The sequence below is a fragment of the Hipposideros armiger genome, unplaced genomic scaffold, assembly GCF_001890085.2.
Source record: "Hipposideros armiger isolate ML-2016 unplaced genomic scaffold, ASM189008v1 scaffold_344, whole genome shotgun sequence".
In the NCBI taxonomy this organism is placed as follows: Eukaryota; Metazoa; Chordata; class Mammalia; order Chiroptera; family Hipposideridae; genus Hipposideros; species Hipposideros armiger.
This window is the reverse complement of record NW_017731694.1, coordinates 394274-419949: the sequence shown is the minus strand read 5'-3', so window position 1 is coordinate 419949 and position 25676 is coordinate 394274. Positions and strand designations below refer to the sequence as shown.

General features: G+C 36.4%; 2 protein-coding genes across 6 annotated transcripts in view; one reads left to right on the top strand and one right to left on the bottom strand.

The window, feature by feature from the left end:
* MED12L (mediator complex subunit 12L) overlaps positions 1 to 25676 on the top strand; it is a 350111-nt gene that overhangs the window by 242921 nt on the left and 81514 nt on the right. The window contains exons 17-21 of the mRNA XM_019661307.1: positions 15198 to 15345; positions 19500 to 19618; positions 20230 to 20373; positions 21242 to 21405; positions 24806 to 24937. Of these exons, the coding sequence (XP_019516852.1) occupies positions 15198 to 15345; positions 19500 to 19618; positions 20230 to 20373; positions 21242 to 21405; positions 24806 to 24937 (707 nt within the window). The remainder of the gene's footprint in view (positions 1 to 15197; positions 15346 to 19499; positions 19619 to 20229; positions 20374 to 21241; positions 21406 to 24805; positions 24938 to 25676) is intronic.
* P2RY12 (purinergic receptor P2Y12) overlaps positions 1820 to 25676 on the bottom strand; it is a 48930-nt gene continuing 25073 nt past the window's right edge. For 3 of the 5 annotated variants that reach the window (XM_019661320.1, XM_019661318.1, XM_019661319.1), the window contains exons 2-3: positions 7041 to 7205; positions 1820 to 4896 (exon numbers count right to left, since the gene is read on the bottom strand). In XM_019661320.1, the coding sequence (XP_019516865.1) occupies positions 3854 to 4873 (1020 nt within the window). In that variant the 5' untranslated portion in view covers positions 4874 to 4896; positions 7041 to 7205 and the 3' untranslated portion in view covers positions 1820 to 3853. Of the gene's footprint in view, positions 4897 to 7040; positions 7206 to 14936; positions 14953 to 25179; positions 25248 to 25676 lie in introns of those variants that run through there. The other 2 variants (XM_019661321.1, XM_019661322.1) reach the window with 2 other exon arrangements.

Sequence of the window (25676 nt, the reverse complement as noted above, 5' to 3'; positions counted from 1 at the left end):
AAAAAAAAAAAAAAAGAAAACTCTTACATATAACTAGAAATAGTCAATGCATTCATAATATTATCTGAAACATTTATATGAATACTCAGTTTCGTATTGCTATTATACAGGGAAAATAAGTTTAAAGATTTCAAATATAGACATGTATATAGCAGAAAATGATAGTTAATCCCCCTTACATATACATACCAATGTGTGTGAAAATAAATAGATTTACATTTATTAACATATTGGATCTTTGTTTTATTATATGTTAGTACATGGTGACTTTCCAAATTTTTTAAAAAGGTTATTATATAAAGTTACCATAGTTTAGTTAAGTCTTTACTGATGGGCATTATTTTTTTTTCCCCGTTAAAAACGGTACCGTAGAGCACATACATGTCCATATATTTTTGTGCATCTGTTCCAACGTATTTGTAGGAAATTTCCTAGAAGTGGAATGCTAGACCAAAAGCTATGCATTGAAATCTTAAATGATATTTTCAAATAGCTTTCCAGAAAGATTGTACCAATTTAGTTTCAATGAGTGGGATTCTCCAACACTGTTATTAAAAATCTTCTAAATCTTCTAAATTCTAAACTTATAGGTTAAAAAAGTCATGTTATAGGGAGGCTGATTAACTCATTTGGTTAGATTGCAGTGCTCATAGACCAAGGTTGCTGGTTCGATCCCCACATGGGCCACGGAGCTGCGCCCTCCACAACTAGATGGAAACAACTACTTGACTTGGAGCTGATGGGTCCTGGAAAAACATACTGTTCCCTGATTTAAAAAAAAAAAAAAGCCACGTCATTTAAGTATAAATTTATTTCCTTATTGTTGACATATATATTTTTTATATTTTTTATGTCCATTTGTATTTCTCCTGGACATTGATTTTTTAAGCTCTTTCCCATTTATTAAAAAAGTCAGGCTCTTTCTCTTTACTTATTGACTTGTAAGTATATTTCCACATGTCTAGTTCCCACTGGCACCACTGTTGTACCACTTGGAATATCACCTTGATCCCTCACCAGAATCTGCGGTTGTTTTTAGTGCAAAGCTACTGAAATACCTAGGTGCATGGAGAGAGGACTCTTTTTCTGCATAGGACTTTCTCTTGTTTTTAAAAGTTCTAGTCATGGGGTTGTCAGTCTTCTTTCCTAAAGTGCAGTTAGTAAACATTTAGGTTTTGTGACCATGTAGCCTCTAACACAACTACTCCACCCTGTCGTTGTAGCAGGAAACCAGCCTTAGGTAAAACCTGAGTGGGTGTGGCTATGTTCCAATAAAGCCTTGTTAAGAACGCTGAAACTTGAATTTCATATCACTTGAATGCAACCCGAGCTTTTCCTCTTCTTCTGCTTTTCCCTCCATAAACACTTGACAATGTAAAAACAATTCTTAGGTCTTGGGCTGCACAAACACATGGGACGGGCTAGGTCTGGCTTGCACGCTATGGTTTGCCACACCTGCTCACTGCTTTAGACGTTTCTGTGAGCAGCCACTAAGAGAAAAAGCCAATTGTCAGCATCCTTTGGACTCATTAGTCATGAAGGCTTTGGGCAAGTCTATATTTTGTCTCATTTCTGAATTTTTCAACTTGTGGACCTGAGTCTACAAAATTTGGCTTCACTTTTTTTTCTTTAAATTACTGTGAAATGTGGGATGTATTATGTATATTAAAATTCTTAAAGCTGGAGATAGTGATATGTTCTATGTATAATGAGCATTCCATCAATACTGATCTCCCAATCTGTCTTGCATGGGTTTAGTTGATGTTTGACATAGGAGTATGTATGTCTAATGTCTTTGAATAAAGAATTTCCAACAAAGTGTGATTTAGAGTTTAATGTAAATTTTTCATAATATATATATAAAAACATAGGCAATTCCAAACACTTCACAATTTTTTTACTAAAGTACCATCATACCATTAGCATTTCTGGTTTGCTTTTAATTCTCTTGTGGAAATTGTGATCTCAGTGAATTAGTTTAGTTCAAAAGGAAAGATTATTCAGGAAAGTCTTTGTCTACTTGGCCGTCTCCTGGTGCCTCCTGTGATGCTGGCACTGTGATGTCGTCAGTTTAATCCACTCTCTACCCCGACTTGGGTGGGTTGAAGAGTGGATCTGCCCTTTACTTTCCCCATATGCAAAATACAAAGGTCAGCTATTTGAGCTCTCATTTCTCTTCCAGCTCAAATATCCCGGTATTCTTACAAAGCACGCACACTTATGCAGATGACATTAGAGTGAGTTGCATTAGTTGACTTGGCAGAAATGGCTACCACTGTTGTCCTGGTGATACCTGGAATACACATGTTTGTGGGGCGCATGTCTCTGTGTGCATCTCTGCTGACATCCAGTGCTTGCTTGCACCAATGCCACAGAAGGAATGTGGCTGTTCGGGAATCGATACCATTTAGAAGTTAAATGAGTTCAATTCTGTACTGAAATTTAGCTCAGCAGAACTCGTGGAAGGTTTGGATAAATCAACTATTATTGAAGTTCAGTGAACTTGCTTATACTACAACTCACCCTTTTAATTTCTTCTTGCATTATATTGAGATATTGGTATCTATGCCTTCTGTTTGAGAATCAACCTCTGAGGATCAATCATAAATAATTGAGATAAATGATGTCAAATTGCAAGTGTGTTATATATTTTGTTTATATTAAAAAACAATGAATATGGCTTAGGTGGAATCAGACTACATTTTAAGTCTGACATAATTTTTCATTTACATCTGAATTAATTTATGTGAGATGTCACCTTCAGAAGAGACTTTGCCTAATATTGTGTCATGAAGCACTATATAAAACACTGTTGCCAGCTATTGTTTCTTAAATAGGTTTGATGTGTAATGTAGGAGAGTATAAAAGGTGAGTCATGGTATCTAATGTCTTTGAACAAAGAAATTCCAACAAAGTGTGATTTAGAGTTCAATATAAATTTTTGGTATATACACATATAACAAACAGGTAATTCCAAACATTTCAATTACTTTCCTGTTAATAGTTGTGCTGTGAAACTGCATAATCATATTTAATTCGTTTTTCTCACTAAGAGAAATCTTCAGGTAGTTTCTAGAATCTAGTTAATAAATGATGTATTTACAAAAGTTGTCAAAACATTAGTAAAACTGGTTTCTCTAGTGTTAAGGAAATATTCTGGGTTGTTTTTGTTGTTGTAATAGAATGCCATAAAAAACTCTTCTTATTTTAATGATTTTGTTTGCTGTTTCTACTCTTTTTATTGGAAAGGTAGTTTTGAACCCTCTATCTTCTTAATGAAATGTAAAAAAAAAAATCAGTCCAGTCTATTACCATTTAGTTTAAATTCCTTAGGTTTTTGCTAATAATTAAAGGTTAGTAGTTACTATTCTGTGTGTGTACTTAAATTTTTATAATATCATTCGTTATAGATGAGCATTGGGTTAGGGAACTAGGATGTATATACATCTTAAGAAGTATAATTTTTGGTCAGAAGGTTTGATCAGATTTATCAACCTTAGTTGCTTATATAGTAAGTTGACAATAACACTGTGATCAATATGTATTTAAAGAATTCCACTAGATATTATATGGTTAGCCATCCTGCTAAAACTCTACAATTCATGCATTCTTTGTAGTTTTGCATGTAGCGTGGTGATTGGAGGCAGTTTGTTTTGCTACATAGCTACATGTTAGGTTTTTTCCCCCTTCATTTTAATGCTGGCAAAGTAAATGAAAATCACTTTGTAGTCTATTTCTTCAAGAGTCATTGTTACTAACTCAGCTACTTCTTAGTCAGTATTAATATTTTTATATAGTGATTTCCTTTTAGGCGTCCCAAACACAGACAGCTGGAAGTATTACCTCAGTTTGTTTACATTGGAGTCTCTTCACTGGGGTCACCACCATTGTGTCCTTTCTTCCTGTTTTCATGGGGTGGTGATGTTGCAGGGTTGGGGCACTTCAGCATACTCATCAAGGAATTTTTGAAGGACTTGCAAAGGAAAAAATAGATGAATGGATCTAGGCATGCGTTTAAGGAAGTTAACCAGAGAGTACTCTCTTTCACATAGAACAGGGTATTCTCAGCAGAGCAGTCAAAGACATCCCGGGTTTGGCTCAGGGTGTAGGGAATTCGGGCAAAATGGAAGGGAACAAAACAGATAAAAAATACGGCAATGATAATGAAAACTTTGATGTTCACCTTTTTCTTGGGGACTTTGCCTGCCCCCCTTGTTCTCACATATGACCTGTATAGTTCTTTCGTAATGAGTGTATAGCATACAATGACAATTAAAAAATTAATCCAGAAAATGACTTGACAGATGTAATTGACTATTTCATGCCAGACCAGACCAAACTGTGATTTGAAGAAAGAGCATTTCTTCACATTCTTATCTCTCGGCCTCCTGTTGGTCAGAATCATGTTAGGCAAAGAGAGTAAGAACATGAATGCCCAGATGACAACAGAGAGAATCTTAGCCCCCAAGAGATTGTTGGGGTTGGATGTTTTAAATGGCCTGGTGGTCTTCTGGTAGCGATCGATAGTTATCAGTCCTAGGAATGTAATGCTGATGTACATTGTGAAGTAAAAAATGACGGAGGTCACTTGGCACACAAAGGTTCTCAGTGGTCCTGTTCCCAGTTTGGCATCGCTGAGGATTTTGAACGGAAAAGTCAGAATCATGAGAAGATCAGAAATGACCGTGTTCTTAAGAAAGATAATAAAGTTGGATTTACTGCGGATTTGAAAGAAAATCCTCATTGCCAGGCTGTTCGTGATGAGTCCAACGAAAAACAGGACCGTATAGAGGAGCGGGAAGAGGACCTGGGTGATCTTGTAATCTCGGGTACACAGGCTGCCATTCCCAGCCGCGGAGGTCAGGTTGTCCATGGCTTGTGTCTCTTCTTTGCTACCTAGAGAGGAAGGGAGGGGTTGGTTATTTTCAGTCTCAGATAGTTGATTTTGCTCTTAGCTCCAGGTGTGGCTTTTTTGGACAGTCTTCTCTAAAAATGGAGGTTTCTGATCCTTATGGCAGTTAGTAAGAACACAGAAAACTAAATCTCAAGAATATTTTATCATTGCAAACATTCTATCTCCAGCAAAGTTAAAATGGTCTGAGGAGGTATGGATAGATTGTATTTCTCATTTGTTGAATATTTGCCTCTTATGGGATATTTTTAATCTTAGGCACACACACATATTTATATATAAAAACTAAAAGAGAAATATCTGGGCTGTGCTTTGTTCTTCTCTAGCCTTATTTCCATTCCTCTTAGCTTTTTTGTTTCTATTCACAGTCACTTTTTCTGCACCATCCTTATTCCTGGACTTCATTTACTCCGGTACCATCAAAGGGTTTTAAGGAGAAATGACTGATAATTGCCTATTAGAATTTTTAAAAGTGGAAAGAAATTTGTATAAAATCACTCGTTGGAAATATTTTAACTCCCCCCACCTCTTAGCCTTGTTGGAAATTTATTATTAAATAAAATTCTGAGTCAGAAAGGAAATTTTCTCTTATAATTAGAGGCTATTTCTGCCTTTATATTACTGTCCTCCATTCACAAAATCAGCACGGGATTCATTCTTGAGCTCCAAATATTTTAACCCAGGTACATCTCATTTCCAACTATGCTCAGTATATTTGAAGTTTTTGCATACATTTTATTGACTTATTCAGTACAAATTTTAAAACAGTAAAAAAATAAGGAAATGGCCTCTGTACATGATCATCAGCTGGCATTCCTCAAAACAGCCGGCCGTGCTTTCTAAGGTTAGAGGGTGTATAGTGGTAGCTAAAATAAAACATCAAAACGGCGTCCATGTCTAGTTCCATAGGTTCTTATACCCCAACCGATGGCTATAATGGAAACTAAGACTTCACTTGAATACATTATTTGGCATCTAAGTTTTGAAATTTAAAGTGAAATTTGAATTTTTTTTATTTCATAAAAGACAAATGGAATTGATTCTACATAAAATATGATTTCTAAATATAAGACACAGTAATGTTAAAAGTACAAAAACCTTAATTTTTTTGAAAAGGCTTCCATGTGAAAGATTTAAATATGACGAACAAAGGTAGCACTAAAGTCCCCAAAATGTCAATGGAATTATTTTTTTTTATCCTTTAATTACTGAAAATGAGACAATTAAGATTCATGTTATCACAATTCAATTTTCAATACCTCCTCACCTGTTTAACTTACAACAACCAAACAAACAAGCAAAAACCAGTATTTACTTGATGATACAAGATCACTGATTTTTACTTTCCTTGCTACTGCTATTTGCTTTTAGTTGTGTATTCTTTGATGGTTTTGGAAATTCTATTTTGGGAATGCTCCTTTTGCATAGATTATAACTATAATCCACTTAACAAATATTCTTGATACTGAGAATTTCAGCTCCCTCTATACTTAAATCTCATTTCACATTCGAGGTAAAATAAGATCATTTGTATTTTATTTCCATGCTCTGTATAAATTATTTTTTTAATGAAGAAGTTAATGTTTATCTCTGACACCATTAATGTGGCTTATGTTTAAATTTTTATTCCAAATAAGTGCTTGCATTGATAGTTATTAAAGGTTTCCAATTTTAACTCTTTCACTGCATTAATTGATTTTTTTTTCAAAATTCGTCAAAAATCCACAAAAAATAAAAAGTTGATATTTTGACTGTTTTATGCATTTAATAACATTTTGAACTGCTTTGTACATAAATGACATTACTTTTATTTTAAACCTTTGTTATATGTTAATAAATTTACCATTATATTGAATTTTAGCAAAAAAGACTCAAAACATACTGAGTGGCATCAATTAGATTTAGGTATAGCTAAACTAGAATCTAATGGCATTGATGACATAAAAAAAATTTATTACAAAATGTTGCACAATATGGCATACAAAACATCTTTGTTGTTCATAGCACAAGCCACAGGAAAACATATCCGAATGTCACAACAAAAATGTTAAGAAGACTTGAAAAAATTTACACATACATCGTAGTGTAAATACCTATATTTGTCAAATACTTCTAGATATAAACTTACCTGGTTACTCCGTTGATCTTGAAGAATTTGAATACATCCAGTAAGTGGTAGTTACTTCAGCCTGCAGAGTGGTATCTGGTATTTTCTTTTTTGATGTCTTAGCTTAGTTGTTAAAACTGTTTATGATAATTTGCTGAGTTTTCATCCGTAAAAATCCTGTGGGTGCTGGAAAGAAAGAGAGCGAGAGAGAGGAAAGGAGGGCTTCACAATCAGAATTACCTTCAGATGCTCTGCATTCAAAGCTCTGCAGACACTGAATTTCCGTCTGGTCCCTTGTAGCACTTCTCCTTTTATTTCCTTGAGAAATGTGGGGCAGGGTGTGTGAAAAGTCATCTTTTAAAAAGCAATTTGAAATCTTGCAGGTTTTTACTGAAACCTGCCATAGAGTTGATGCTTTATGAGTTATTTTGGTTATTTTCCATGCAAATGATAAATCCAAGATTTTCAAAGTGTGCTTCCTGGAGAAGGTTGCAAGCTTGCTTTCTCAGATAATTATTTACCTGAAAACATATTGTGCCCAACTTGGGTGATATATTACATTTTAACAAATAATTGCATTAACTCGAAATGTGCGCTTGTTAGGGATGTTAAGTCCCTTGCTCTTTGTTTTTTTTCTGGCTAATCATGTCATTATTTTAAATCTGTGTTTGATCAACTCTTTGTAGGCGAAACAGTTTCCTCCCATTATAAATGATAAGATTCCAAAATTACATTAGAAAGAAAAACAGTTGTATCCATTGCCTGACTTATTATATAATATGTCTTTCATGCTTTTCTTGAATAGAATTTACATATAAACAAATTTTTTTCTTTTAACCTAGCTTTTAGTTTGGGGAAAATAAATCTTTAAGTTAAGGGATACTCATGTCACTATTACTTGGATATAAATATTATTGTGGGCATGTGGGTGTGCAAGCGCGTGCACACACACGCACAATTTTTTAAACTAATCTTCTGTTACCAGTAGAAACATTGGGTAGATAGATGCCTTTGCTGTGAACACATGTTTTGGTTATTTCTTTCTTCTGTGTTTTGCATATGTCTGTCTCTGCATTTGTTAATCTTCAACAATGGTTCTCAAAGTGCAGAACATCAGTGAGGCTTCACTGAGAAGTCGTGAGAAATGCACGTTCTTGGGCACCAAACGTAGCCCCAGTGAGACAGAAACTCTGGGGTGAACCCGCACGTGTATTTCAATGAGCCTTCCAGGTGATGCTCACGCACATTAAAGTTTGAGTGCCACTGATGTAAATTGACACAAGAGTTTTGTGGGCATTTAGAATTTAAAATCAAGCTATGAACTTGAGCCATTTCATTTGGGAATTTCAGTTACATAATTTCCTAATCTGTTAGTCAATCAGAGGTGTAAGTTTGATATAAAACTCTTGGAAAAGTGGGTATTAAGTTATTTCTATTTTAAAATTTGACTATTGCAGTGATAATCTTAAATTATTTGGAGACACAGAATTATACTTTGACAGAGCTTTCATGCTCCATGTACTTCAGAATAATAATGGGCAATGTTTGAGTTCTTATTATCATGAATTAACTTGTTTTACCATCTCAGCTACTTTCTGAAGTAGATATTCACATTGTTTCCATTCTCTGGATAAGGGAAGCTGAGGAGCAGAGCAGTGAATTAATTGGAGAAGCGATCAGTTCCCAGCCCTTGCCATCTGACCCCAGAGGCTGCTTTTCTTATCCTTGTAACCTGCAAACCTTCCCCATGGCACTGTCTCCACAACCCCACCCCACCCTGGGGCTGAGGAGTGAAAGGTGAACGCCATGAATGGAATGGAGGCACTTCTTTCAAGAAAACAGGAGTCACCCTTGCCTTTACAACAAATTGTAAACTCTAGAGTTTGTTTATAAAGTGTTTCCAAGTCCTTCAATTGAAACAAGACTTGTGAAAAAAAATCATTACTATTTTCAACAAATTAATGTGTTATACTAAAGGAACACTGATTCTGGATACTTAAATTATATGCATTATCAAGAATTTGTATTTCCAGACTCCTAGAGGGCTATGAATAGGGGATATGAAGGGGAAAGGAAAGGCCCCAGCCCTTGATCTGCATTAACTTTTTCTTTTCTCTGGTTTTAACTCATAACCATGCCTATCTGTGAATCATCTCCAACGAATCACTGCCAATTACCCATTTAGACCACTGGACCCTGAAAGTGACTAAAATCTTTTAAGTGAGATTTGTGTCAGGTTACAAAAGTATATATTATCATACGAATAAATGTAGAGCAAGTTGTGCATTTTGTCCTCTCAATAAACAACACATGCAATTTGTAATTATATATAGTACTACTGAGAAGAGAACTAGCTTTGGTTGATTTGGTTATTGATTTTCTATGATTGAGATGACTTAGAAAAATATACTTAATCCCCAGTATTTTTACATGCACGTGGTTTAATTGGTGTATTTATTTTGTCAAGTCTGTTAAAGGTTATCTGCTTATCTGAAATGTTAACTTTGAATGAGATTCCTCTCTGCCCAGAGGGCCATGTCCTGAATGGTAGGACCATATAGTCCCTGTGGAACCAGGCGGGGCAGGAGGATGGAGCTCCTAGGCTGTTGTAGTTCTAAAATTTTATGGTTTCAAAATGTGGTCATTTTCACATTAGTGAATGTTTTGATGGAACACATGCATTTTAAGTCAGGTGTTGCTTATGTCATCCAGCTTGGCTTTACCTGTTAGAGTATAGAAATTTAGGTTAGATATAAGACAAATCCCAGAAGTAAGGAGACTTGGGCACTGGGATGTTTACTAAAAGAGAATACCAGCTTCCTCTGCTCTACTGTTTGTCATCCTTGTTGTGACTATTTTTGCTTGAAAGCAGAGGACTAGTATATCTGGTTAAACCCCGTTATGCTCCTAGGATGCCCTGAGTTTATCGGATAAAGGCTCCATTTCAGCAATACTCTGGAGTATAAGCTATTGTAGAACAAGAATTTCCTATACAAATCAAATTAAAGGAGTCTGCTATTTTCTTGATTTCTTGAAAAATTTACTGCAGTTCCGGTAGAGTTACGACTGAGAAGGAGCTGCTACTCTCTTGTTCCTGTAACCCAGCTCCCTATACATCTGCACATCCGTTCTCCCATCCCGGTCCAAGGCTTATGGCCAGTGTAACACTTATTTGAAGTTATTTTCTTCTAAACCGAATAATGTGGTATATTGAAGAATTCAGCTAAAAGAAATAATGTTTGAAGGCTTCTTTTAAGAGTCCTTCATTTTAATGAGTTAGCGAAAATAAAAATTTTGTCAATAAATTCATTGTTTTTAAAAAGTGTTTTTTACTACTTTTCATGATGAGGTAGGATGAGGTAGATGAGGTAGGTTGCTGTTTGCAGTTTACTTTATGATGTTTACTGGGTTTGCCTTTGCACATTTAAACATACAAAATTAAAGTGCGTTGGGGAGGTCTGAAATGCTATATTTTGTTTTTATCGGGACAATTGCATCGACTTCATCTGGTTTCCATTAGTGCTTGGAAGAAAAGGAAGCACATTTAGAGTGGGATTTGTATTTCCCTTTAAAAAGAACATTAACATTAATTTTAAAGTCCTATGGTTATTGGGTCACTGTACAAATATCAGAAAATATGAATAAGGAGAGTACATAGCTCTGATAATCTCACCACCATTGTTGTGTCTTTGTGAACACACACGCATTTTGGCAATGTTTCTAACCACTTATTTTAAAGAAATGAACATGACTTAAAATAGACTTCAATTCAGTTAACTTCAATTCTTCCTTCTAAGGATTTGTGGCTCAAGAGACATGTTTTGATTTCTGTATGTAAGAGGCCTTCCAGGGTTTTTGGACATGCGTCCTTCTAGTTCCTTATCAGTTAAGTCTTTGTGATGTAGTATCTGGAGAAAGAAAGTAATTGACCTGGAGGATGAGATTTTCAGAACTCAGTTTACAGGGAAGATGAGCTGTTCAACTCAGAGACGGAGGTGGGCTGTCGTGAAAGCGATGGCTAGACTTCCCTGGATTCCCCAGTTGATGCCTTCTGCTGCCCAATAAATGTCCTTTAGGGAATAAATAGTGAGTACTTCTTCAGTACGGATCGCCAATCATTAATGTTACTTATAATTATGCAATTTGAGGGCATTTGAATACCTAGTTGAAAGAGTAGAGCTATTGGTACCTTTGGAAATATTTGGTCCATTTTCTCAGGTTGCCTTTATTCTCATGTAGTATAAATTGCTATTTGAAAACTTGTACATTTTCTACATGTACAAGAAATTCACAGAAACCCATCTTGTGGGCTATTGAAAAACAGTCGTTTTTAAAAGACTTCGCCTTTCTGTTTGAAGACTAGTGACTGCTATCATGATTTTCCTAAAAATATTAGCCATCTGAAGCAAGTATGGCATTCACACGCCATAGAGGCTGACCGATGGTTCTTTTCCATCTAACTGCTTGCTGCTCATGGTTTCTAATTCCCACCCCTCACTCTCAACTCTCAACTCATGACTTTTCTTCTGGCCCCGCTCCCTAAGCATATCAGGGCCCATGAACTGATACAGGCTTTTCACCTACAAATTTCCCTGTGTTTTTCACCAATTTTCTTTTTTCCCTGTGGTTAATTGAAAGGTGTGCCTGTATTTCTTGCCAAGTTAACCCAGACAAGAGGCTGTTGTTGTCTATCTCCTTTACCAGTTACCTGCCTTTCAATCTGGATTTCCTTTATAGAGACTTTATTTGAAACATAGCTTTGAATCAAGAGCTTGCCATTGATTATCCTAATACAACTTTTCTCTTTGCTCTCAAGCTATTGTTCTCCATGCCCAGCTTCTAGTAAATGTGGGTTGCTTCCTCTACCGTTACCATTTCACCATCTACTCTTACTTCAGCTGTGTTTCCTACTTCTGCCCCACCACTCTAGAGAAACTTCTCTTTTTAGGTTCACACATGGTTTTTCTTAATAAACAAGTCAGAGAGGCCACATCTATTGTGATTTCTTCACTGCATTTGAGATTGTTGGTGGTCCCCATTGTTCAGTTTCTCCTCCCCGACTCCTGTAAGCCCGATGTATCTGGTGCTCTTATTAATTATGGAGAGTGCATGTGTATCGTTTGATGGCTCATTTATCCCCTTCACTGTCTCAGGCCTCTTTGTCATCTCCCCCGCCCGCAGAGAACATGGGGGTTTTGCACCCCTCCCAGTGACATGTTGCTCTTATCCCTAAGCTGTCACCTCTGCATTAGTCCCCATGTCAAACCACCTACTAAATAATCTAAACCATTTCTACCTACCCCTCAGATTTCTCTCACCTGAAGGTGAATTCATGAGCTCCTTGCCCTTATTACCTACTTTTTCCCCACAGCATAGTTTGTCTAGTGAATCCATCTTGAAATCCAATGAGATATCTAATCCTTTCCTAAATTCCTTCAGATACCACTTGATTTTGCCTCTTACTTTTTAATTCCCACTACTAAGGCCTAGCTACACCTCACACACTTTTTTGCTTTTTCTCTCTACCTCTCATGTCTCCTTTTCAGTTTTTTAGCACTGAACTATCAGGCTAAGTTTCCTACAAAACTGCTTTTTGTTCTTCATCCCTGCTCTGATCTTTCAGTCATGTGTTTTTTCATCAGTCCACTTATTTATTATTTCATGTATTCAACAAATGTTAAGTACCTAGTCAGTGCCAATTAAGGAGAATAGAAATGTGAATACAACAGACGTGGGGTTTCACCTCACACAATTGACAGTCAAATGGGATTTCAGACATTAAAGAAATGCCTAGAAAATGAGTGAATTACACTGTGGTTAAGTGCTCCAAAGTGTCTCTTCCCCTCCCTGTTCCTCTTGTGGTGAGGGTTTTCACTAAACTGAGGTGACAGAGTGAGGGGCCTGAGGTTGTAATTGTAGATAGCATTTCCACAAGTGAGGCTGAGGCTATTTGGGGGTATTTTGGGTGGTGGGAGGAGCGTAGCAAAGGAAGGAAGTGCCCAGCATCTTTGAGAAATGTTGAGTAATGTGGTACCATGTGAATATGAGATGCGTGCTCGAGAGAAGTACAAGTGCAAAAATATGAGTGGGTGGCAGGGAGTGCTGCTAAATTTTTACATTCTTCATCTCAGTTATTCTCACAAAAACCTTAATAAGGCAAGTGGTGTTACCCCATTTTTCAGGGAAGAATCTGAGGCTCAGAAAGGCTCATATCCAAGACCATGAAGCTGGACCTGAATACAGTCACAGCTCTCTTACTCTGAGCTGGGGCTGTTTGGGGTACAGTGTGGAGCCACCGTCTCTCATGTGTTTGATGAGCATGTGGGTATTTGCAGGACACCTTCCCTTGCCATCCCTGTTTGGGTGTCTAGCTCTGCAAATGCCACTTTTACTGAATCTGCACTCCTTGAGGACAAGGAACTATCATCCTTGAATTGTTCTCAGGGTCTCTAGCACCTTGTCTTGCTGTAAGTAGATACTTTATAAACAGGTTTTGAATAACTGCTTACATCCTTCCATCACCCCTCACAGTTTACATTAGAATCATTTGACCACAGGTGCCTTAACTGAAAACCATTACCAGCGCACGTGACCGACACTGCCTGAGTTTTGAACGATTTTCTCAGTGCCCTCTCGTAGGGTTCATAGGTGCATATCCCACCAGCCATTAAAGAAACATATCAATAATGCTGTGTAACAACAACGAAAATGGGAGATTAACAAGCAACTCAGGTGATTCAGATGTGCAGCCAGGTGTAGGAATCACTACCTATGATTACTTAATCCTGTGGTTAAAGTGTGTCTTTGGAAAATTTGGGGGAGATTTGGATACTCAGGATACGTTAAATAACAACAGCTTCTAGAATAGATTGACTCCTAGCCTTTTTCTTTTAAGGAGAATATTTGAACACCTGAAACAATAATAATTTGGGGATGGGGTAGCATGATAGATTGGAAGAGCACACAAATTTCTAGTTAGAATATAATAAAAAAAGGAACCAGTGCAGGGAGAAGTGGTACCTTGAATGCAAGTGTGTGAGAGAGAAAAAGACAAAACAACAAAAAGAGATTGAGAGGAAAGGGACAGAAACATTTCAAGCCTACAAAAGCAAAATGCTACTTCGTGCCGAGTACACACGTGGACGGCTCCAAATGAAACACTGGAATTCTCCACATCTGAAGGATTTTGCTCTTTGGTGGCCACTGCTAATTATGAACACATTATAGTCTGTGTTTCCTGGGAGATATTATTTTCTCATGTAAGCTCCTTAGGATTAGATACTGTTAGGAAGGGTAAGCACCTCACATGGCCAAACAGTAAGAAAAGAAGATGGACTGAAGGACAGAGCTGGGAAGTCTCCTAAGAAAATGGAAGAGAATAAGACCCAAGAAAGAAATTTAGATAGAAAAATGCAAAACCAGATGCAAGAGAGAACACATCCTGGACTTTGGCTAAGGAATGTGTTTAGTGACCTGTACCTTTTTTTTCCCCCCTGTTACTAAATATTTTCCTTTCCCATGTGGGAGAAATAGTGCTTGAGTTCACCGTGTCTGTGGGCAGGGCTGAGGAGCTGGACCAAAAGAGGAGGTGGTGTCAGAACATGTTAGCATTTCCAGCTGTTTACCTCACAGCTCATGAGATCTGCACTCTACATGTTTGTCATTTGGAAATAAACATACATGTATCTTGCACAGTTATGTTGGAAGGAAACGGAACAATTTTACAAAAGTCCTTGAGGATCCTAGCAAGATCTTTTTTATGACTGTGAAAAAGTTAATGATGCTGTATATAGAAAAACAAACTTACTAAGAAATAATATTTCTCTTTAGGGAAAAGTACAACAAGATAGTATGATGGGAAATTAACACCATGCTAAATTTTAAACAATGAAAAGTTTTTCAATAGTCAAAACTTACTTCGTAGGGTACGCCCACATCAACTGCTTCTATTAAGACTTCAGGTCAGTTGACTTTTTTTTTTTTTTTTTTTAAACTTTAGCAAGTCCCAAACTGGAAAAACATGGGTGTTGCCAGTGGAGTTGAGGTGAATTGAGCTGTGGGCAGGGCGCCACCACTGCAAGCCAGCATGGAGAGGCTGTGGTTAGTGCATTCCATGGACATGAAATGCAGCCCCACCCCTGCCAACAAGGGTTTCAACGTGCATTTTCTGTTTTGCAGGATGAATCTTCAAGTCATGAATGTAACCAGCGCACAATCCTTCTGTACGGAGTGGGCAAAGAGCGTGATGAAGCGAGGCATCAACTGAAGAAGATTACCAAAGATATTTTGAAAATCCTAAATAAGAAGAGCACCACAGAGACAGGGGGTAAAGAGCCGGAACGCGTTCTCTCCCATTGTGCCGTCCGCTGCACTCTCTCTTAGCACAGACTTTATCAGCTTGGTGCATGGCACCGTCCCCAGTGTTTCCTCTCCTCAGTGACTGTCCCATTGAAATATGAATAAGCACATTGAGATGTTACGGTCTTTGTTCCATTTATAGTAATCCTTACACTAAAGTCGCATGTTCTATAGATAGATAGAGGTCATTTTTATTTTCTTCTCTTTTTTGTACTTCCCAAATTTTCTACAATAGTCACAAATGAAGTACTGAAGAATGAATTGGAAAACTCTTACTCTGGAAGTTTCCCCAACTCTTTCCCTTCCTTTTCAAGTTTGTAGTTTGCTCTGGGTGCTCATATTGGTGTCATAATAAAAAATCAGGAAGTGTAGCTGCTGATCTTAAACGTTATTCAGAAGGTTGGGGTGGGCTACTCATATCACCAAATGATTTCAAATAAAAATGGAATGTGGTTCCCTGTTCTGTAATGCCTTCTTTACTTGGAATCCTCTTTCCCTTGGCTTTTTACATAGTTTTTACAGGGAAGCTATGCCTTTATCTTATATCACCTCGTTTCATAATTGAAATTTTGTAATTATCCACTTCACATTTGCCTAATTACTCTTTTCAAGATTTGTTTATTTTACTAGGTAGTCATATGATTTAAAATATGATATCATTATATATACTCCACTACCATCAGTGATGTTCATTTCTCTATTACTTAAATACAAAGGGGGGAAAGAAATTTGAATTTTCCCTGTGCAAACCACACACTTCCTACACATGGTGTGAACCACCTCTAGGAACCCTACTTTGTTGTTCAGTACAAAATAAATACTTCTTTATGAAGTTCTCCATGGGGGACCCTGTCTTTAGACTTCAAACAGATGAACAACTAGAGTCTGTCCATGCTAGTTCTTTCCTGCAACAAAGTACAGATACATCTAATGTAAATAGAAATAGCTCTTTCCTCTCCATCAGGAGGAGCACACAGGCAGAGACAAGGTACACAGGCAACACGTTTTTCACTCTGAATGTGACATTGAGGGCATCTGAGGTCCAAGGTTAGTCCTTGGAACACAACAAGAAAGTTACCTTCATGTGATTTGCATCACATTCCCTAACTCTCCCCCTCCTCCATTGTCAGTTAAGGACCTTGTACTACAAAGTCTCCCTGAGGGAGTAGAGCTGTGCAAGGGAAATGAAACCCTATTGTTATAGCCCTGTCATTACTGAGCTTGGAAAGAACAAAGTGCTCTAAGAAAAACTGTTGATCTGTCATTTTCTCCTTTTCTCTTTTCAAGAAAAAGAGGAAATGGGTTCAATTCAGAAGCCCTGCAACTAGCTAGCGAAGAATATTTGAAACTACTTTTTGTATATTTGAAAATGGGTGAATACTATCTCCTATAGAAGGCGCAGTAATACATTTTAAAAATCTAAATTAATCATGAAGAGTCTTTCTAGATCCTATGGAATTTTGGGTTTTGGAAAACTGAGAGGGGTGCGAAGGGGAAGGAAGCAATGTGGTATCCTTTTCTGTTGTGTCTGCTTCCTTCCTTCTCAGAGGTTTTTAATGCCAGACTGTAGTCTGTGCTATCTTTGTATCAGTCTCTGAAATAGGCAGTTCTTGCTTATGAACTCACAAAGAGAAAATCATTGTGGTTCCATGCTGCTTTTTGAGACAGTAATAATAGAAACGCCTTGAAGAGGCATCTTCAAAGGGAATTTTTGTTTTGCCCTCATTTTAGATAAAATTCAATCAGAAATGTATTAACTTGAGACGTAGTGAGCTGTCTTCTGATAAATGGTGTATGTTTATCACTGCTTAAAACCTAGCATGCTCACCAGATGCTAGCTAACAGTACTTCAGATGAATGGAAATTTGCCTACTGTTTTCAGCAATGATGAGAATTGGTGAGGCAGGAAGACAGAACTCGTGTAAGCATGTATTTGATTTCTGGCTACACAGAAAAATACGATTTGGGGGAACTCATTAGGAGCATTCTCAGATCAGCCAGGCCTCACCTAGGAGAATTTACCATCTAAAGCTTGTATGATATTTCCAGTTGAACATGGTCAGACCTCACTTTATGTTTACCTTGACTCTAGCCATCTTTGGTTTTCAATGGCACGTCTTTTGAAAACATTAATGAAGTTTACCATAACGCTCTCTAAAAGGCCACAACTTCTAGAATGTAAAGATTTTTGAAAAAAGAAAACCAAAATTAAGCAACTGAAGAACAATAATATATATGATGAAAACAAATGAAATTAGGCTGATGAGGAAAATCTATGCATTTTGATGATATTATCAGTCATGTAAATATCATTAAAATAAAGTATCCCATTGAGAACCACCACTAATTTTTTATATTTTTTTCTTTGAAATTGAATATAAATTGCCAAGAACTAATTGCATCTTTTTAATACGAGACTTTAAGTAGTTAGCTGTATGTAAATAAGTAAAGGCAATTCCCATAAACAAACCAAAAAGATGCATTTACAAATTCTCATGCTGGGTCTACTTCCTCATGCCCGCTGTTTTTGTTCTGTTTTGTTTGGGTCACCGGAAGGACTAACTAATTATGTTAACTTCAGTTTTAAAACACATAATACCCAACTGTTGATGTGAGCTTTCAGATTTGGATCAATCATGTTAGTAAGTGAAAAAGTCAAAACTTGGATATTTTGAACATGCTCATGACATGTGAGCAGCTACATTGAAGGCATAGTTCCACACTTAATTTGTAACTTTGAGAATACATATCGAAAAACAAGTAGGTTTGATGAACTTATTAGTTCTTGCTCTTTGTGTTATGGTTGGTGTTGATAAAAGTGGCACAGTTTTGTACCTTATGTTTTCAGCACCTTTTAGTTCTGATTTACTCTAATATTAGGGTTTGTTTGTTTGTTTGTTTTAGGAAATTAGGACAAAAACGGCCTGGGTTTTTTTTTTTTGGGGGGGGGGGGTCAGGCAGTGAGGGGCTTAAACTGTAATTGTTTATTCCTGAAAGAGAAATATCCTTTCTTCTAATGCTATTTTTTTCAAGCCATTACATTTGCCATTCACAAAATCTTTTTGGGTTCAGTGAAATCCTTCTTGTGTCTTTAATAGAGAAATGTGTCAAGTGACCTTTGTTCTCTAAAACTAAACTTTTCCAATAAGATGTGAGTGGTCTTTGACTACTGAGAATCATTGTGTTGGAAATGACCTTAGAGATCATATAATCTAACCTTTTCTTTTTGTCTTTAGATATGTCTTTGTAAATACATGCATTAAGAAATAGTTAAAAACATGATCTAATTATTTTTGAATATTATCCTTCAACTCTTAAGAACAAGAGTCCCTCTGGGATAGCAGTATTTATAAAAAAAATTTTATTGGAATTTTCTTCAAACTTCGGTATGCTAAATTGATAAGTGTAGCACTTTTCCATTAATGTGGAAGGATTTAATTCCATTCTACTCCTAAAAAAGTTAGGAATTGTGTAAATTTCCTTTTTTACATATTAAACTGTTTGGGGGAAATATCTTAGTGAGTCTCCTAAGAAAATGCCAGTCAAGTTTCCTGTTATGTCAGAGTGAGCCTGGGTGATTCCCACCCCCTTCCTTGTTGAGGTCATCCTATTTTAAAAGTTAGTTAGACATGTTCATAGAGGCCCTTCTCACAACAGCTGAAATCTAGAAACTACTCATTCTATTGGATGAATAAATAGTGCTATTGTCACATATTGAAATACTGTACATGAGTGAGAATTATTAATTTTTAGAACAAATTAAAATTGCTCAGAAGCATAATGTTGAGTGAAAGATGCCAGATGTTAAATGTATACAGTTTGTATATCGTTTGGTTCCCTTTATGTAAAGTTTCAAGGTGGGCAATACCAATCCAAGCTGTTACAAGTCATGATCTTGGTCCTCTGGGGAGGGAGAGTAACTGAAGGGATCCTGAGGGAGGTTCTGGGATTCTGGTGTGTGATGGTGTGGTTTGAGTTTTGTTACATGAGTATGTGTATTTTGTAGAAATTCATAGTTTGTGCACTTTCTCATATGTATGCTATACTTCAAGAAAAACAAGAACACTAAAGTTAAAGCTTCTATTAAATGGAGAATAATGTATCTACTTCATGTTTATTTAGTTGGAGATGAAGGACAAAAAGCTAGGAAGAACAAACAGGAAGCATTTCCAACATTGGAGACGGTGTTCACAAAACTTCAACTCCTTTCATATTTTGATCAGCATCAAGTGACATCTCAGGTAGTCAGTCATTCAAAGCTGTTTCATTATGCATTTGAGAGATTCATATTTCCTTTAAAATGTTTTATGCAATATATGTTTGTGGCCTTAGTTGGTTTTTAAATATGTTTTTAAGTCTCAGGTTGCCTTCCTCAGAAGAATTAATTTTTATCATGAAAATATTTTTACCTTTTGGTAATAATCAATACTATATAAAATAATCCTTAATGCAATACTTACATTGTTACATTATGGTCTTACATTGCTATTGATAAGGGAGAAATCTGTTGATGATTGAAATAAAATACTATACAATTGAGATGAAACCAATATGTTCGTTTTACAAATCTATTGATATCAGATAGATGTTACCTGGAAATTAATTAATATTTGGAGTTCTACCTTTCGGATATTTATGTCTAGATCTTGATGACAACTTGGATTATTTCTTCAAATTATAGTTGTAGTAAGGAAGTTGATTTGTACATGGTTTTGGTTTCTGTAGAAATATGTTTTAACTGTCTTCTAAATAGAATCACATATAAATTCAAATTTCTTCCTTAAAACTTAAAATATTTTAATAATTATTTGGAACATTGGTCTTATACTTATTTTCACTTTTGTTTGCACAGATCTCCAACAATGTACTGGAACAAATCACTAGCTTTGCGTCAGGGACGTCCTATCACCTCCCTTTGGCTCACCATATTCAGCTTATCTTTGACCTCATGGAGCCAGCGCTGAACATCAATGGACTAATTGACTTCGCAATACAGGTGTCAAAGAGACTCTACTTCTCTCTTTCTTTGGAAAGCAAACCCACCAGGCATCATACAATTTAAAATGAACTACCTGTGCATTTTTTAATAATTGAGACATTCTGAATCAACCATGTTCAACTAGCATTTTAATTGCAACTGTGTTCATAGTTTTCCACTAAGTAATTATAATTCAGTCCTAAAATATATAATAGTCATTTTAAAAATGTGAGCTTTTTATGGTTTGGGGATTTTTTTTGTTTGGTTTTGTTTTTTGTTTTTTGTAATTTTGCTTAGGGAAAGGTGAAAGTTTATTTGCTGTTTATAACAGAGTATATTTTAGGGTAAGAGCAAAAAAATAAGATCTTATAATTTGATTAGTCCTGGTATATTTCTTATACATATACTTGAGTTCATTGATTATGTCATGTTGTTGTTGTAAATTGAAATACAAGTTGGATTCTGTTGCTTACTCTGTTGGAGGTGTTAGCTTTGTTAGTAACAAGAAACTAATGATAAATAACTTATGTTTTATTCAAAAGAAGAGAAATGAGTGGGGGCAATGAGGTGGTATGTTCTTCTCTGAAATAATCAGAGCTTTGACCCTCCATAAAATGTTAACTGTTTTAGTATTGGATACTTTATGATTGTATATACCATGATGTCTAGACAGAAGGAAAACTCTAATTTGGTAAAGGATTAAAAGTAAAAACCAGTGTAATTCACTGGGGTGTGTTTTCTGAGACTGTCGTCGTATATGTTTATGGTCCTGGTTCAGGATAAGGGGCAAGATCAAGTAGTATTAGAATGACTCATTTTTTAAAATAACTGTTTTCCTATTTGTTTTGGCAGCTGCCTTTTCATTCAGTCTTTTCTCTCTTTGTAGCTACTAAATGAGCTGAGTGTGGTAGAAGCCGAGCTGCTCCTGAAATCCTCCAGCCTGGCAGGAAGTTACACAACGGGTCTGTGTGTCTGCATCGTGGCTGTTCTCAGGCGGTACCATAGCTGTCTGATCCTGAACCCTGATCAGACAGCCCAGGTGTTTGAAGGGTCGGTATATATCATGTCATTATCGTTTTTCACATCCGAGAGTGTATAATTTATGATGAAATATTATTGTAGTTTTAAGAGAAAAATAGTATTGATATTTATTTCAATGAAAAGACAGAACGTAAAGAATATTTTTGCAAGAAAACACTTATCAAAGAAGGCGTTATAAGCATGAAAAATGTTATTTTTAATAAAGTATGATTCTTTCCTCCCTTCCTCTTTTCCTTTCTGCCGTACTTCCCTTCCCCTGACTTCTACCAATATAAGCCAGCTGCCATCTGTGCCACCCAGCATCATGGGTTATTCTGAGGTGAATATGTGACAACTTTGTTCATGTAATTTCAGTTTGTATTTGGAGACTCCAACACAAATAAGCTTTGCATGCATTTTCATCTTAGAGATTGACTTCTTTAATTTCATTTTAAAGTAAATTGAAGCTCCCTTTCAATAAGACTTAATCTAGCACAAGCGATTTTCTCGATTCTTAGTCGGTTTTTGGTTTGTGTAAATTGTAGGCTAAGGTTTTCTCTCCTTCCATTACTGCAGTTGGTCTAAATAATTAACTATCATCCCCATTAGAGGCTGAGGCTACAGGGGCCTGAGAAGTATAATGACCTCTCAGAAACCCTATACTGAGCTCGTTTTTGTCTACTGCAAACTCCTTTCTCCAGGTCTTTTATAAGGAAAGACAACGTGCTTCTTCCCGTAAGCAGCCTGAGGTGACCTCTAGACATGGTTCACTATTCACTTGGCCCAGAGAACCCCACAAAATCCTGCAAATCACGAGGTTCAAATCTTTGCGTTCACTTTGAGAACACTCGTAAAACTGCGCAAGGCCACCAAGGGTATGTGTATCTGAAAAGCCACCAAGTATGTAAAGGATGTCACATTATGGAAGCAGTGTGTGCCATTCCGTCGCTACAATGGAGGAGTTGGGAGGTGTGCCCAGGCCAAACAGTGGAGCTGGACGCAGGGTCGGTGGCCCAAAAAGAGTGCTGTTTTTACTGCACACGCTCAAAAATGCAGAGAATAATGTTGACCTTAAGGGTTTAGATGTAGATTCTCTGGTCACTGAGCACAGCCAGGTGAACAAAGCTCCCAAGACGGTGGGTACAGAACTTATACAGAGCTCGCGGGTGGATTAACTCATACATGAGCTCTCCCTGCCACACTGAGATGATCCTAACTGAAAAAGGGCAGATTGTTCCTAAACCAGAAGAGGCGTTTGCACAGAAGAAAAAGATATCTCAGAAGAAACTGAAAAAAACAAAAACTTAAATGGCCCAGAGTAAATTCAGCATCAAATAAATGCTAATAAAAGTAAAAAAAAAAGACAACCTGTTCTTCCATTTTCCTCCTCGGCTCAAAAGAAACATGGATTTCTTTGGTTCCAGAGTACTCTGTGTTTTGTAATCTAGTCCACGATATCATCAATTTATACTCCATTCTAGAGGGGCATCCATTTAACAGCAGCTTTTGGAGGGAAAGGAAATGCTACCACATTAATTTTACACATAAATTATGAAGTGAAATCTGAAATATACCAGCCGTTTTTAAATGTGATAAAATTAATGCTAGAATTCAGGAAATAGAGAAGTACTTAATAACCCTCAGCTACCCTGTAAGGTTGAATAATTAATACCATTTTACAAGTCAAGAAGCTGTAGCTCAGGCCTGCTGAATGAAGTGCTTGAAGTTATGCACCCAACATCAAGTAGCTAATAAATCTACCAAATTGCTAAAAGCCGTTTGAACTAAGAGTTCATTTATGCTGTTTAATTTATACCATCCTTTTTAAACTGAGTATGGAAACCCACTAGTTGGTCATAGCATGACTATAATAGGTTTGACAAGGATATTTTTGTTTATTATTTTGAAATTTATTTCAATATCATTTATTTTGACATTTAAAATTTATGTTCTATTAAATGTTCTTAAATCATACTTGATATTAACTATGTTTTTACTTTGTCGTACATAGTAAGGATAAGTATTTTACCCAAAACTATTATTTTGGTTTTTTTATACTTATGCGAATGAGTTTACTGGATCTCAATGTGAAATGTTTTTCTTACTGTAGCAAGTGAAAAAATTGAGGAAACACTGACTGCTCTACAATGGGTACCTAGCAAACTCTCAATAGATGTTTATGTCTTTTAATCAGAAAATAATTCTTTGCTTTTCAGGTATTTCTGGAATTTTTTTGCTTTACATAGTTAACAACTGATTGAAAATTTTTTTCTTAATTGTGTGACACTTTTGCTGTAATTGACAGCTTTTATCAACTGCCTGGTGGCCCCATCTGCTGATGTCAGCTCACAGGTTTTGGGATGCCTGTTACTATTTCCTCCCATCGTGTCCTGAGTTCCACCTCTGGTGTTTGCGATTTGTGATTCCTTCATGGCCTTGACATCCTAGGCTCCCTCTGACTTCCCTGTTCCCTGAATAGTGGAGTGAGCTCTGGACCAGGAGTATGGAGGCCCAAGCGCTCCACTTGGACTTGTTCTTTGCCAATGGGCAAATTACTTCACCTTTCTGAGCCTTAGAGCCCTCCTTATAAAATGAGGAAGGTGAAATCAGATAATTTCTAAAGCCCGCTTTGACTTTAATAACAGTCCAGCTATTGCAGGCTGACCCCTAGAACAGAATACAACATAGAATCGGATTCACAGATAGGTGGATGGACCACTCTTGTTTACTTCTGTGTTATACGAACTATGTATGACCAAAGAGGCCATAGTTCTGATTTGGGGAAAATGAAAGATTCGAGCAGTAATGGTACTTCTGAGCTAAAAGACTTACAGAGAATGTCACTAAATTCTTATATCAGATACAATAAAATAAATTTTTTCTCCTTTGGATAAACAAGGGAAATGTGACCTCAAACCATGAATTCATCCGGTTCATGCCAGAAATAACTGCTTATGGTCTTGAAAATGGATTTCCCAGATTTACTGATTAGAAGAATTACTCCTTTACAAAGGACTGGATTTGAGAATCTTTGAAAAGTCATTGAATTTGTGAATCTTTTTACTGAAGAGAGATTCTCTACTTCACCTTTCCTTTTGTATTCTAGTCATAGCAACTTAATTGATGGATTCCTCTATATATACGTTCTATATGGAGAAGTTTGTTGTTTTTAGTTGTTAATGGCATTTCTGAAGTTTTAAAAAAATCTAATATTTCAATATCAAAATAGGAAACTCATATTTTAGTCAATTATTTACTAGTTGAGTAAATTATATAATTGTTCAATTATATAATCATTGGTGTCAACACTCTGATATTGTTTTTCTTGCCCAAATAATAAATGGACATATTTTCACTCTAAAAGATTCAAACAATAACATATACATTAGCAAAATATGCACCTGATTTCTTCACATGGTTTTCTCCTCAGGTTGTGTGGTGTGGTGAAGCATGTTGTGAACCCCTCAGAATGTTCTTCTCCCGAAAGATGCATCTTAGCCTACCTCTATGATCTCTACGTGTCATGTAGTCACCTCAGAAGTAAATTTGGAGACCTCTTCAGGTGGGTAGGAAAAATCAAAAGAAAAGGAGTAGGATTATGCCTTTATTTGTGTGACTCAACCGGTATTGTCATCCTTCTTAATAATGAAAGTTATTCATAACTATATATGTCAGAATTCATAGTAAGCTGCCTTTTATTATAGCTATAACCTCCTATTACAAATTGCTATGCATGTTTAGCTATGATTGCAATTTTGAGATACACGTACGACAAAATACTCTATATTTTACACTTGCTATTACCTCACTTGGAATATTGTTTCCCCTCTGTTGGCACTTTCTCACTTCCTTTGCTGTTTGGTACCTTGATGATCCTGTTTCAAACAGCATCCCTGACTCCCTGTCATTTTCTTCATCTTAACACTTGTTACCCCCACAGGTAGACAGGTGCTGGAAAATACATATTTATTTCATGTTATTTTGAGGAAATTTAGATTATTGATGGTAGGAGAAAATAATAGCTGGCAAAATAATTTTAGAATCTAGAAGGAGGTAAGGAAAGCATGATCAATTACACTTTTCTTTGCTCTCTCATATCTTATCCAGTTTGTTTGTAAATCCTGTGAGCTCTACCTTCCAGGTACATCTAGAATCTGACCACTCTTCATTGCTCTACTACTGTGGTCATCTCTGGTTAGACCATTGCCAAGTGCAGAGTCCTTCTAACTGGTTTCCTTGCTTGCCCCCTTGACTCTCTTGAGCATATTTTCAACATATCTACTAAAGTCATCCCTTTAAAA